This window comes from Stegostoma tigrinum, chromosome 23 (genome assembly GCF_030684315.1).
Source record: "Stegostoma tigrinum isolate sSteTig4 chromosome 23, sSteTig4.hap1, whole genome shotgun sequence".
NCBI lineage: Eukaryota > Metazoa > Chordata > Chondrichthyes > Orectolobiformes > Stegostomatidae > Stegostoma > Stegostoma tigrinum.
Window position 1 is genome coordinate 9,962,081 of NC_081376.1, and position 15,101 is coordinate 9,977,181.

Consider the following 15,101-nt stretch of genomic DNA (forward strand, 5'->3'; position numbering starts at 1 on the left):
AATATACATTTTAGGAGAGCCTTGCAGTTTAATACATTTGCATAGTTTTTAAAAAGCTTTTTCTGGCACGGGAGAAAGGTGTCACACAGATGAGTCAGTGTGTTAGCAACAGTCAGCCATATCTACGACAAATAATTCTCTGATGGAAATTGATCCAGAATATTGCTTTCCTTCAACACGACAGCTATGATGATGAAATATTGAAAGCCTGAGAAGTTAAAAAAAAAGTCGGTTGTTGACAACTAGAAAATGGATAAATATGATAAAGTACAAGTCAAAATTGTACTTACAGCTCCGTAGAGTACTTCATTCACAAATAGGATCCTGAGTGCGCATTTTAGTAGTAAACAATCGTTTACCAAACTAGCACCTTCAAATAGAACAAAATGTGGATAAAATCAATGGAAGCAAACAAAAAACAAACATAAAATAACACAAAATGCTCCAACTATGGCTCTCTGCAAATTACAACAGTTTACTGCTTAACAGTAGACCTGATAGTAGGCAGAGCCTTTCATTTTTCATTATTAATAACGGTTACAGCACCAGAGAGCATGATGACCCAAGTTCAGGCAATCAGGATACAGGCAAGGTTTGGATAGAAATCAAAAGTGGCCAAGGCAAGAAGTCACTTGTGGGAGTGTTGTACAGCTCCCCTAATAGCAACCATACAGTAGGTTGGAGTCTTAGAGAAGCAGAAATGGGATAATAAAAACAAAATACTGCAGATGTTGGAAATCTAAACTCTAAAAGCAAACTACTGGAACATCTACAGATCTGGCAAAAACTGAGGAGAGAGAAACAGCTAACATTTAGAATCCAACAACTGTCTGGTACTAAAGACAACTAGAAAATTGTGTTATTTTGCTCTTGACAAAAGGGCATAGGAGCAGTGATTGGAACAGATGGTGAAATGCCCAGAGCAAAAAGACAAAAGGAAAAGCTAATGGTGGTAAAAGGAGAGACTGTGATGTACAATCGCCAGCTCTCCTGACAGCAGGGACATGCAGGCAAGAATCAGAGATCAGAATGGAAGACAGCTTGCATACTTGGAGGTTGATGAATCCTGAAGGTGTAAAATGCCTAACTGGAAAATAAAGCACTGTTTTTCCAAGTTGTGTTGAGCCTCGCTAGCTCCTTTCCTCATGATCCTTGCCTACGCTGTTCCACAACTTTTCCAAACTGGCACTTTCAAATATCCTCACCCGATCAGCCCTGCCTTGGAGTTCAGAATCTCTTAGATATTCCTCACTGTCCCAGACTTCATTGATTCTCTTAGTTTCTCTCCTCAAAATTCTGCACACTCATTATTCTCCGAATTCCATTTTCCTTGTCCTCCTGGATGTTTCTCCCATTCTCCAACTTCTACTGGTTGGTCAAGAACCATTTTGCTATGCCTGGCTGCTCAAGGACCTTGCCGCTCCAATCCCTTGAACTGAACAATTATTTGTCTCCCAGCTGCTGATTTACTTCCCCAGGTATCATTTGACAAGATTCAGCAGCCAAGCCTGGGCAGACAGTAATTTGGTTCAGAGAAGCAGCTCTGTTCTTTCAATCACAGCAGTGCATTAAATTATCCCTATTAGCAATGGCTAGTTTTACTTCTGACTTTCCTTGTATAAAAAAAGCACTTGATTGAAAGAACACCTTCCTAATTTGCATGTTGAGGAAAATTCAGTTGTGGATTTCTGGACAGTCAGAATGAAAACAATATGAATTCCCTCACCTTTGCTTAATTTGACATTCACTTAAAAAATAATACCTCCAGCAACTTTGAGATGACATAGGAGAAAACTGGAGACGACAGAATGGAAAGATTGGAAGACTAGGTGGATCAAAAAGATAGAAAACAATTATATCAGAGCTCATCAATTTAAACATAAATTGATTTACTGGTTTAAAATCTAGATACTGACCTTTCACAAATATCCAGTTTCCTTCCTCTGAAAGTTCACAACCAGTGGGTACAGTTCCAGTCTTGAGAATTTTTAAGTATATCATGTATTGGTAAGGTGTTAAACGGCAGGCTGTGCAGCAAGAAAGGCTGGAATTAGAATGAAATGATTGCGTGGCGGCGTGAAAATCTCCACACTTGCAAAAGTAGAATGGAATTTTATCTTGTAGGGCTCGTAACCTGATCCGAAAAAAAAATGCACGGTTCTAAGAATTGCACAATAAAACTGAAATTTTCAGTGTGCTTTAATTCATAAAATTAATCATTTTTAAAAAAAGGTCACTTGGAAAACCGCATACTAACTTTAACGTATCACTGCATTTTACCACTCGTAGATATCGGATCAATTCCCTGTACCTGAAAGAAAAAAGTATTTAAAACTCAGTGGATTCTTAATGGCAAATTGCAGCACTTAAGCAGCTCCAGGCATCAAGTAACTATAAGCAGCTCTGCACATAAAGCTCTTAAACAGGGGGCATATTAGTCAGTAAAATACTGCACAAGGTACTAGAGGCCAAGCCAGACAACCTCCAAAGTATTTTATGGAGACAGTCTGGACTAAATTTTCTATATTTGTTTAAAAGGCAAGTTTAAGGCGCTGTGGTCCGGATATGATTTGACTGATTAAAATTTAGTGGTGGGCCAAAGTACACTTTATTCTTACAACACAGTTAAAATACTACCAAAAGATGAATTGGCATAACTTTACTCTACTGAAATACATAACAAGATAATATTATTTAACCACTAAAGGCAGTACCCCATAAGCACAACCTTGGCAAAGGCAATTCAGCAAAACTATTATTCTCATGTACCCTCTCTTTCCAGTTCTGTAGAAAGAAACAATTTGCCCTTCTTGAATTTTTAAGAGGAAGCCTCTCTGCCTAAGGCTTCACTCTAGCAGCAGATAGCTCGAGCTTCGAGCTTCAAGCTTCAAGCTCCAGCAGCCAGCAAAAGCCAACTAACAATGCCAAACCAAAATCCTCTGGGTCTTTGAGCCTATCCCTAGCCACAAATGCATCTTTTGTCTTCTTTTAAAACAAAAGCCCCAGGGGAATTCAAGAGATAGTAGGAACTGCAGATGCTGGAGAATCTGAGATAACAAGGTATAGAGCTGGATGAACAAGCTGGCCAAGCAGCATCAGATGAGCAGGAATCAGAAGCAGGAAGGCTTACGTTTCAGGCCCATTCTGAGGAAGGGTCTAGGCCCGAAACATCAACCTTCCTGCTCCTCTGATGCTGCTTGACTTGCTGTGTTCATCCAGCTCCACACCTTGTTATCCCAGGGGAATTCAAAGCTGTTTAGCAACTGCCTGTCTGAAGGAGACATTTCGGCACCACTGTGACAACACCTCCCTGCGAGACAGACAGGACAGAACGCATTTCTTTAAAAGGCACCGTTTTATCAAAGGCATGGTCCATTACCATATAGGTGTGATGCTCGGTTCTCCATAACAGAACTCTGCACACTGCAAGGCTACTCAAATTCATCTGTGCACTAAATTGGGAGACAGTTTGGGCAAAGTTACTTAACAGCCCACCACTGAAAAACTGTCACCCCTGTTTGAACCCAGTAACAGAACAACACAATTAAAACAAATCCATTTTTGAAACCCTACAGCAGAAATTCAAGTGTCTGAATCCAGATATACATGACTGCTGATAATTACCAAAAGTGGCTCATTCATGGCACAATCCACTCAAAGTCTCCATTCAACATTTCAATCAAGGCAAGCTGTATCAATTTGTGTTGAGCAAGGGTCACCAGCTTCAGCATTTACTTTGATGATTTCTTCTCAGGAGATGCCACCAGACCTGCTGACCTTTCTCAGCAACTTCTGTTTCTGTGTACAATTTATGCTCTATTTCTGCTGTACAGACTTTGAATTATAGCACAACTATCAGAAATGTCTCAAAGTGAACAGGTGCACAGACTGTTACATTGACAGCTCAGGCTGGTGAATCTTTGGTTACAAGTGGATAAATACCAAGTACATTCTTTGCCAACAGTAAATATTTTAAGAACTGTGCATTTTCAAACTTTACTTTGCATCAACTGAAGTGGCACAATGCCAGACAGCATGGCCCTACATCTGAGACAGTCTCACATGGGCTTAAAGGAACTAAGTCAGGTTGTGGACTCAGTTGAATTAATGCAGTACACTCAGTCCTTGTAATCGGTCAGAGAAAAGGGCACACACTGTAGATAACAAAAATACTAATCCTGTGTATCCCTTTCTATTGTGAAGGCCTGCTATCAGTCTACTAAAGCAGACTAGATGAGACAACAGGGAGGGATAAAAGACGGGGTTCGGCCTCAAGTGAAGGAATCTGTGTGGAGCAAGTTAGTGGATAATAAGGATTGAGTTTATTTGTGCCACTTGGTTAAAGCAGGACCTGATCTGAACCTGGATGCGCTCCAAGATAAACATGTCAGAAGTCCCAGGACCTTCAGAGGAGGAGAAATCCTTCATGGCTTATAGAAAACTGAGTTTGAGGGCTCATGTGGAACAGTGTCCCCCCAACTCTGAACCAGACACCTGGGCGTCTCCCGTATTTCCCACAACACATCCCTCACACCCCGCCCCCGCCACAACCGCCCAAAGAGGATCCCCCTCGTTCTCTCACACCACCCTACCAACCTCCGGATACAACGCATCATCCTCCGACACTTCCGCCATTTACAATCCGACCCCACCACCCAAGACATTTTTCAATCCCCACCCCTGTCTGCTTTCCGGAGAGACCACTCTCTCTGTGACTCCCTTGTTCGCTCCACACTGCCCTCCAACCCCACCACACCCGGCACCTTCCCCTGCAACCGCAGGAAATGCTACACTTGCCCCCACACCTCCTCCCTCACCCCTATCCCAGGCCCCAAGATGACATTCCACATTAAGCAGAGGTTCACCTGCACATCTGCCAATGTGGTATACTGCATCCACTGTATCCGGTGTGGCTTCCTCTACATTGGGGAAACCAAGCGGAGGCTTGGAGACCGCTTTGCAGAACACCTCCGCTCAGTTCGCAACAAACAACTGCACCTCCCAGTCGCAAACCATTTCCACTCCCCCTCCCATTCTCCAGATGACATGTCCATCATGGGCCTCCTGCACTGCCACAATGATGCCACCCGAAGGTTGCAGGAACAGCAACTCATATTCCGCCTGGGAACCCTGCAGCCTAATGGTATTAATGTGGACTTCACCAGTTTCAAAATCGCCCCTTCCCCTACTGCATCCCTAAACCAGCCCAGTTCGTCCCCTCCCCCCACTGCACCACACAACCAGCCCAGCTCTTCCCCCCCCAACCACTGCATCCCAAAACCAGTCCAACCTGTCTCTGCCTCCCTAACCGGTTCTTCCTCTCACCCATCCCTTCCTCCCACCCCAAGCCGCACCCCCATCTACCTACTAACCTCATCCCACCTCCTTGACCTGTCCGTCTTCCCTGGACTGACCTATCCCCTACCTCCCCACCTATACTCTCTCCACCGATCTTCTTTACTCTCCATCTTCGGTCCGCCTCCCCCTCTCCCTATTTATTCCAGTTCCCTCTCCCCATCCCCCTCTCTGATGAAGGGTCTAGGCCCGAAACGTCAGCTTTTGTGCTCCTGAGATGCTGCTTGGCCTGCTGTGTTCATCCAGCCTCACATTTTATTACCTGGGTTCAAGTCCCATCTACTCCACAGTTTTGTCATAAATGTCTATAAAAGTTGATTAAAAATAACTATAAAGAGCTGGTAAACTGAAACTAACTTTCATGTCAAACTTGTACAACAGATTTGTTCCATAACATTATCGTTTGTAACAAATGACTACATGTTAAGGCAATCTTCCGCCAAATGTAACGTCACTAAGGCACGAACATTAGGAGATTAAGTAGTTAAGTGACTGATTAGCTATGGAATTCCAATGGTAATTTTTATTTCATGAGAACACTTATCAATGAATATAAACTTTGGATTTGTTGATCAACTTGCACCACAAAACAATTTCATTTATGTGCCTCACCTTTTTTCCCTTTACCCTCAAGGTCAACTCTTTGGCAGGATTCTATTCCATGGGAGCCGGTGACTTGTACACGCACATTACAAGGTGACAATAGGCTGCTTGGCCCATACCTGCTGGTATTTGTCCTTCCCACAAACAGCCTAAATTGCTCAAGTCCACTCTATTCCTACATCTCTTTTACTGTACATCTTACACCTCCTCTCTTTTAGCCATGTATCATACCTATTCATAACTATGAGGTCTCAATTTCAAACGCAAAGTTTGGCAGTGTATCTGACAGTGCAGAGGACTGAGACTGAAGGTTTTTCCTGCTCACTGTGCTAAATTGCTTAAATTTAATATAACTCTGTCTGATTGTTCTAGATGACTTAACACCAAATACAGACTTTTTAAAAAAATCATATCTTTAAACTCTAGAAGCGGTTATAGAATGAAATGCTAATCTCTCCTGTCACATCTCTTTTCATAAAAGCTTCGTATCAAGAACAAGAAAATGTATATGAACATAGCAAATGTCAAATTATACTTCCAGAAAAAGAGCTGTAAAGCTACATGCTGTTATTGGTTGCTGCAAAACAGAATTAACTTCAATTAAAAGAAACATACTCTTTTCTTGCCTCCATTCTTTCCACTCGTGCCTGCAAAACAGTGACATCCTCCCACAACACTTCTTTCTTGCCTTTCTTCTGTCGGTGCCCGGTGATATTTTGACCCCTTAGGATGGAGGTCAGAAAAGGGTCCTCCCAGGACAACACATTAAGACTGTGAATTTAGAAGAACAACATTATTAATTGTATAGAATTGCTGATTTATGTACAGAACCAACCAAACTTTACTCTGGAAGAGATTCCGATCGGGTACCTAACTCAACCAGCTCAAAAGAATTTAACAGATGTAACAGAAACATTAGTGAGAAGTTCTAACCAAAAAAAAGCAACGAATTTTCACTTTAATGCACTTGTTGCATAAAATAACCATTTCTCATGCAGTTGACTGAAGTGGACATCAGTTTTATTGAATAGTTATTCTGTTTGCTTCTCAGTTTATCTTCATTCCCACCTCTCAACCACACTGCAGTTGCATGGAAGGAAAGTGGATTTAGTTAAGTGTAAAATCTGCTAAGGCTGAAGAAGGAATGCAGAAAAGACCACCATGTGTAACCTGCAACAGTCATGCCATGAAAACTTTGAGGCGGCAACAGCTCACCATCCTCTTTTCCTATTTAAACACAAACATTTCCAGACACACCTGATTTCATTTGATAAGAAAAATACTCACCTACTCGTAAATGCATAGCAGTAGGAAGGAAGCGGAAGGGTTTTATAAAAGGCCTTTAACTTGTTAAATAGATGAGGTGGGAAATCACTCAATACCAGCATTCTCTGCAATGCATTGGTGATTCTGTAAAACAAAAATAAGATTATGTTGAGCAAGATGATCTGCCAACAGATAGTGAAGGGGCCTGTCGGAGAATGCAGCAGAATATAGATAGATTGGAGCGTTAGGCAGAGAAATGGCAGATGGAGTGCAATCCAAGCAAATGTGCGGTGATGCATTTTGAAAGATCCAATTCAAGAGCAAACTATACGGTAAATGTAAAAGCCCTGGGGAAAATTGCTGCACAGAGAGATCTGGGTGTTCAGGTCCATTATACCCTGAAGGTGGCAATGCAGGTGGATAGAATCATCAAGGCAGCATATGGCATGCTTTCATTCATTGGACGGGGTAGAGTTGGCAGGTCATATTACAGTTGTATAGGGCTTTGGTTCGACCACATTTGGAATACTGCTTACAATTCTGATCGCCACATTACCAAAAGGATGTGGATGCTTTGGAGAGGGTGCAGAGGAGGCTCACCAGGATGTTGCCTGGTACGGAGGGTGCTAGCTATGAAGAGAGGTTAAGTAGATTCGGATTATTTACTTTAGAAAGACAGGTTGAGGGGAGACCTGATCGAGGTCTACAAAATCGTGACAGGTATGGACAGGGTGGATAGCAAGAAGCTTTCCCCGCCTACCCCCCACCACCCCATTACTAGGGGTCACGATTTCAAGGTGAGGGGGGAAAAGTTTAAGGGAGATATGCGTGGAAAGTTCTTTACACAGAGGGTGGTGGGTGTCTAGAACGCGTTGCTGGCAGAGGTGGTAGAGGCAGGCACGGTAGCGTCCTTTAAGATGTATCTAGACAGATACGTGAATGGGCAGGGAGCAGAGGGATACAGATCCTTGAAAAATAGGTGACAGGTTTAGATAGAGGATCTGGATTGGTGCAGGCTTGGAGGGCCAAAGGGCCTATTCCTGTGCTCTAATTTTCTTTGTTCTTTGACATACCTGAAGAACAATGATCAATTAATGCAATAAGAGAAGATATTGAGAGTTGATTCAGATTTCTTGCTCTGAAATTTGCATTCAAGCCCAGCTCCAAAGAGATTTCTTTTATTCCTCCTTTACTATTTCTAACTTTGAGGCCATGTACTTCTTTACTTTTATGTTTGAATTTGGTATTGTAAAGCACGTCTAATTTAGTCCTCTACAATAGAAGCAGAAGGCTGTTGCGTCAATCCCTGTTAATGGCACTACTAGGGAGAGAGATGCAAGACAATTCCATTGGCAAACAATTGAAACTAAAATTTAAAAAAGGTCTTCAAAAATGACAAGGAGTTCTAAAAAGGATGAATAAAGTAAAACTGTTTTTCAGGTGATAGGGCCAATAGCCAAAGGCAACAACTTGAGTAAAATTAAAAGATCCCAGGTAAGATTTTCTTTTTAAAAAGTGAGCTGCTATGATTCAGTATCTGCTTGAAAGAATGGCAGAAGCACATTCGATTGCAACATTTAAAAGGGAAAGAATTTCCAGGTGGTGGACAGACAGGAGAGAGTGGAACTAAATGGATGATTTTTTCCAAAGAGCCGAGATGGGCAAACCTGGCTAAATGGCCTCCCCAGAACTATAAAATTCTACTAGCTGGAAGTAAGCGTTCAACAACCACCATTATCAAAAGCCATAAAATGTGTGAAAGTGCACAATCTAGTCATTCAGGCTGTTTTTCCACTTGGTGTTAAGTGTGCAAATCATCAAATCAGCACTCAGCACAAATTCAGGCAAGTAATTTCGGAGACCAAGGCATATCTCATGAGATTTTGCACCTTCAGATTTGTTACATGGTAGAGTACAGCAAAATCAAAACAAAGTTAACAACCACTGAATTTATTTAGCACTTTTAAAATCTTCATTTCTTGAAGTGCATTTTCTCAAACTAGCAGCTGCAAGGACAGAAACATGCACCAGGTGAAGATTACAAAGGTTCTAGGGCATCCCAGTGTGGATTAACATAGACTTTGTAATGTAGAGAGTTTACTGACAATAGTTTCATTATAAACGATGATATTCCATACACTGAATAGCAAGGAGAAAAAAGTACTGAGCATCCAAAAAAAAAAACAGAAATGCAGTGCCAGTCAGTCAGTTCCCAAACTAGAATATGGTCAGTTGAGGACATATTTTGTAGAAGCCCCAGTTCTGATGGAATTGCAAAATCCCATCTTAAAAGTGTAACACACTCCAAGATCAACATTTTATATACAACAAACGGACGTCATACCTGTGCATAAAAATCGGAACTGCCTGCCTTGGAGATGATGTCTGGTCATCTTTGTTGAAAGATTCCCTGTTAAAAAACACAGGAGATGAAATGGGCAAAAATCTTCTGTCTTACAAAATGATAAAACAGATCAAGCAACCATTCTTTCTAGATCGGGATGTCTCAAGTGACCTTGTCTGGATGTGGCCTGTTGTATGAATGGGGGCTTACAGCTAGTTACTATATATCAGACTATTTAGCTTAAGAACAGCCAAAAGATGAAAGGAAATTGTTCAGCAAGTAGCCTTAGGAAGAATCTAAAAACCAGCCTAAAGACAGATTTGGAAATACATTAGCTGCTGCAGTTAACAACATGATAAACACATATTTGCTTGTTAAAAATTATGCTGTTCTGATTGTTTTGGTACAAATGTGAGCACATTATCTATTCTGTGCTCCAAACAATAGCACTTTCTTTGGACTCTGCTCCAGCTCTTGAATTATTATTCGCAGCTCACAGTTTGGAACCTCAAAGTTGTTTGCTGCAATTTATGTTTTGGAAACATTTTGGTTTTATAAATTGGAGAAGGAACAAATGCTCAACTATATACATCAGATGGAATGGAAGTGGACACTTTCCAGAGCCAGAGTGAAGGGGATGAGGGTGAGGTGAGGTGGGGTGGCAGGGAGAAGAAATATCTGACTTGTTCCATTCTTTATTTGCAGTCCTGCAATTGGGGAATGAGGCAGTAGATGGGGAGACAAATTGAGGAAAAACAGTAGAAATCATGCATTGGGCAAGTCACATTCCCTCGCACTCAACTTTTATCTGCTGTTATTTAATATGGTCTGAAAGGACCTAATGCAAAGAAGGAACAGGTGAAGGATATATGACTTCAGACTTAACTGGGCTTAAATTGGTTGTGTAACTTTGAGGAGCCAGCAATTAGTGAGGTGCGGCTGAGATAAAACGCTCACTAACAGTGGATTGACTGACACTGTCAAAGTCCTAGAAGTCAGTTTTCCCAATTCCACAACAGGGAGAGGGGGCTGAAACAACCTGAGCTAATGGAACTGGATGGTTACATAAAATCAACAAATTTACATGAAAAATAAAGCTTCTCGTTAATAAAAAGGTCCTTCCCAAGGCAAGGTTTCTATACTTTGTTGGGATAATTTGGTTACAGTGTACCTTATGTGGCACTTGCAGATGAACACGGTAAACAGCTCAAGTCTGCTGAAGATTCGCGTGCACTAGAGTATTGGTGAAGGAGGGTGGTGCAGATGGCTCACTGGACATTACAGCTGTGTCTTATCTTGGATTGATTGATAGAGAACACTAGGGGCTTCAAAGATTCCAAGGTCCTTTCAACACAGGTTAGTGAGTGAGCTTAGAAGACGGGGATAATTCAAAACAACTTAAAAATCTTTGGGGGTGGGGAAGACTTACGCGCACCCTCACTAATGCTTCTGGACACTGGTTCAGTCACCAGTTCCAAGTGCAGCAGCAACCCTTTGGAACTTCCTTCAAAATGGCATTTTTCAAACGTGAGCACAGACAGAGAGCAGGGCATAGCTAGAATATCCTTTACGAGTGTAAGCATAAACTAATGCTTTTCACTTGTATTTCTGTACATTACAGCAGGAGCAGTGGCACAGTAAAGAACAGTCAGAGCTCTGCTCTTTCTCCTACAAGTCAGTGGAACTAAGGGTAACTTAAAGATCTAACTCTTGATTAGGATCATCTAATACAAGAACCAAAACCAAAGCTTTCTGATTCACAAAGCTTATTAATGAACTACTTTACCAATAGCTACCAGGTTCAAATTTTTAAAAGGAAAAGAAAACACATGAACTAACTGCGGGGGCTGTTTATGGAGGAGAATTTCCTTCGCCACTCCGATCATCATAATGGCAGCTGCTTTCGGCTTTTCATTTTCTGCTCGATTCAGAAAGTTGTTCACAACATTAAACACTGCAGTGTAACTGTGAGGAGAAAGGATTACCATTAGAAGACAGTCAAACTATTCAAGTAACAACTCACTGCAGCAGGACATCATGCCAGTCAATAGAATGTCATGTACATTGGAAAGAACAGGTTTATTAAGAGTTAGATTTTATATTTATAGCGGTTTGCTCAACAGAACTACAGTACGGTTATCAAAAAAACCATTAATGACACTCTAAATTGCTTTTTCCATGCCATATGGGCATTGAATGCAAGGCCAACATTTGAATAAAAGTAAAATACTGCAGATGCTGGAAATCTGAATCAAACAGGAAATGCAGGAGAAACTTAGCAGGCCTGGGAGCATCTGTGGACAGAAACAGAATTAACACTTCAAGGCTCTCATGACTATCTTAATGATTTTTAAGATAGCAGTTTTGATAGGGGCAGAAGAGGTCCCTCACAAAGGGTAGAGGCTCAAATGTAAAAGACAGACATTTTTAATGGTGAAACAAAAATATAAAATGGGTGTAAAAGGAAGATGTGAATGGGTCCTCTCTACCAAGAAAAACAAAGACAAAGACAAAGCCATCCGACAGCATTGTGGGGAGGGTGGAGAGTGAAAAAGAAATGGAGGAGAACATTCAATGCAGTCAGTGCCTAAAATTATGGAATCCAACATTGAGATGGAGGCTTTGAAGTGACGAAGCAGAAAATGAGGTGTCCTTCCCTGACTGAATGTTGAAGCAGGCCCTGGACAAGAAGTTACCATTAGAGCAAGGTGGTCCACTGAAATAACAAGTAACTGGGAGGTCAGGATCACCAGCAGAGGTCAGTGTTGAGCAAACAGCAGGAGCAGTAACTTGACGTTAATCTAGAGATCAAACCTGGGGTCTTTCCTGGTCGAATGGATAAAGTTACTCAGCTCAATCAACAGAAAAGCTACCTACGCAAATCTTTGAAAGATTCAGTTTCTACTAAAAAGTAGTCATTTACACTAAACAGAGACTAAAATGCACTCTTTCTGTAGTTTATTATGTGGTCAGGTAGCATTTTGCATTGTACTAACTTCACTGCTGTTTCATTCTCTCTATGCCATCCATGTAGCTTGGGCTCACATGGCCTGCCAGCTCTAAAGATATAATGTATTGCTTTTAATTCCTTTGGAAACAATTGGGAAAGATTTTGGTCATTACCCCTAGGCAGTTGAGAAAGCCTCAAAAGAAAGCACAGATGAAGTTTAATTGAATGCTTTCAGAGATTAAAAAAAATTATATAGATGGATCGGAGAAGCTGTGATTATGCTCTTTAGGGCACACAAGGTCAAGGAGATGAGGTGAAAGTGTTAAAATTAAAGTGTCAAGGTACAGTTAGAAGAGAAGCAGCTTTCTGTAACTGAAGGATCTGTAACTAAATAGAAAGCATAGATTTACAGCGATTGGCAACTAATCAAAAGGTGACATGCGAAAAAGTTTTTTTTCCCCCCCACACGATAAATGACTCAGTCACTGACTAATAGGATGGACAAAATTGAAAAATGGAATTGGATTAAGTTATTTTAAAAATTCACAGGACACGGCATCACTAGCTGGCCAGAGCTTATTACCCATTTCTAGTGGTGTTGCCTTCCTGGATTGCTGCAGTCCAGGTACTGCAGACAGACTCAACGCCATCAGGGAGTTTCAGGATTTTTACCCAGCATCACTGGGTTTGATAATGTATTTCCAACTCAGGATTGTGGGGGGCCTGGAGGGCAACTTGGGAGGTTGTGGTGTTTCACACATACTGGGGAGAAAAAAAAACGCAGGATAATGGAAAGAGAGCCAGGGAGTGGGATTAACTGGGGCAGACATGGACAAAATGGTCTCCTTTTTGTGCTGTATAATTCAAGATTTAGAAACATTGCTGGTGGGTCACCTGATATGTGGAAAATAACACGCAACAATTTTTTAAAAACCCAAAAATATAAAGGAGTGTTTACATGCAGAAATCAAATTCGAATGTGAGCTTGAACACTTTAGTCTGTTTTGTTAGTGTTTTGGAGTACTGTACACTAAGATGGTTTATTCACAGCTGGTGCATTATAAAAAAGGCAATTTTCAAAAGAGAGAAATGATGCTCAAGAGTATGAGAAACTACCAAACAGAGAGAGAGGGCTGCAAGTTTGACTGTGTGGTTCAGTTAACTGTCTACTTAATTTTTTAAAAAATATTCATTCATGGGATAATGTCATCACCAGCTTTGCCAGCACTTAATGCTCATCCCAGAGGAAAGTTAAAAGTCAACCACATTGCTGTGGGCCTGGAGTCACATGTAGGCCCGAACAGGTAAGGATGGACATTTCCTTCCCTAAGAACATTAGTGAACCAGATGGATTTTTTTCACTAAGTGAAAATGGATCCATGGTCATCACTGGACTCTTAATTCAGATTTTTGCTGAATTAAAATTCTACCATCTGCCGTGGTAAGATATGAACCTGGGTCCCCAATACATTACCTGTGACTCTGGACTGACATCCAGAAATAAAACCACTATGCCATCACCTTCCCCATATGTAAGTGAGCAACACAAAAGAAGCCCACATTTTAGTTTCTAGGCAAACCATACAAGCCAATTTTCCTAATAAAACACGCTGTTGAGACCAATGGATCCTGAGGTAGGTAGTAATATAAATAAAGTTAAAGCAGAAATGTGTCAAAATGTCACCCAAGAGAGCAGACGTGTAGCGCTGTGCCCCCTATTTGACCTTTTTTAAAAAAAACCTTCCAAATGAATGAGATATTGGTTATAATAGCTTATAAAGTCTTTTCATAAAATTTCACAATTTACTAACTCTAGGATTAGGTAATGAAACAGGGCATATAGCCTTGTGTTCAGTGTCAGCGACAACTCCCATAACTAAGCCCTTGCCCTGTACAAACCAATTTGTGGTCTTAGACACAAACGCTACTTGGTAATCACGTTCTTTTCTACCTGAACCCATCCTTTCTATTTCTGAGGAGCGGTTGTTTGATGTGGCTCGGGTCAGCGTTGTTTGCTTTAACCCTACATTAAAGCGGCACGGTGGCTCAGTGGTTAGCACTGCAGCCTCACAGTGCCAGGGAAACGGGTTCGATTCCAGCCTTGGGTAACTGTCTGTGCAGAGTTTGCACATTCTCCCCGTGTCTGCGTGGGTTTCCTCCGGGTGCTCTGGACTGTGGGAGAAAAACCGAAGATGTGCAGGCTAGGTGTATTGGCCATGCTAAATTGCCCGTAGTGTTCAGGGGTGTGTGTTACAGGGGGATGCGTCTGGGTGGGATGCTCCAAAGGGCAGTGTGGACTTGTTGGGCCGGAGGGCCTGTTTCCACACTGTAGGGAATCTAATTTAAACAGGGGGGAAAAAAAAAGGGAATTAGGATATGAAACCTTACTCAGAGTTGCAAGATTTTAGCTGTAAAAAGTGTTGCTTATTACAGAAAATAACCCACCACCCCACTTCTACCACTGGCTCAAGGGGGACTAGCCACAACCAGCTCTGCTGCTCCAAAACTGGGAGCGAGAATGGTGGGGCTCCTGCGACAGACCACATTCCCGAAGTCAAATGGAACACCAGAGGGGAGACACTA

General features: G+C 41.6%; 1 protein-coding gene across 2 annotated transcripts in view; it reads right to left on the reverse strand.

Annotated features, from left to right (window-relative positions):
• zgc:112980 (uncharacterized protein LOC503706 homolog) overlaps positions 1-15,101 on the reverse strand; it is a 75,211-nt gene that overhangs the window by 21,737 nt on the left and 38,373 nt on the right. For both annotated transcript variants that reach the window (XM_059653911.1, XM_048551888.2), the window contains exons 7-13: positions 11,408-11,533; positions 9,569-9,634; positions 7,246-7,368; positions 6,574-6,729; positions 2,258-2,311; positions 1,917-2,134; positions 291-370 (exon numbers count right to left, since the gene is read on the reverse strand). In XM_059653911.1, coding sequence (XP_059509894.1) covers positions 291-370; positions 1,917-2,134; positions 2,258-2,311; positions 6,574-6,729; positions 7,246-7,368; positions 9,569-9,634; positions 11,408-11,533 — 823 coding nt within the window. The remainder of the gene's footprint in view (positions 1-290; positions 371-1,916; positions 2,135-2,257; positions 2,312-6,573; positions 6,730-7,245; positions 7,369-9,568; positions 9,635-11,407; positions 11,534-15,101) is intronic.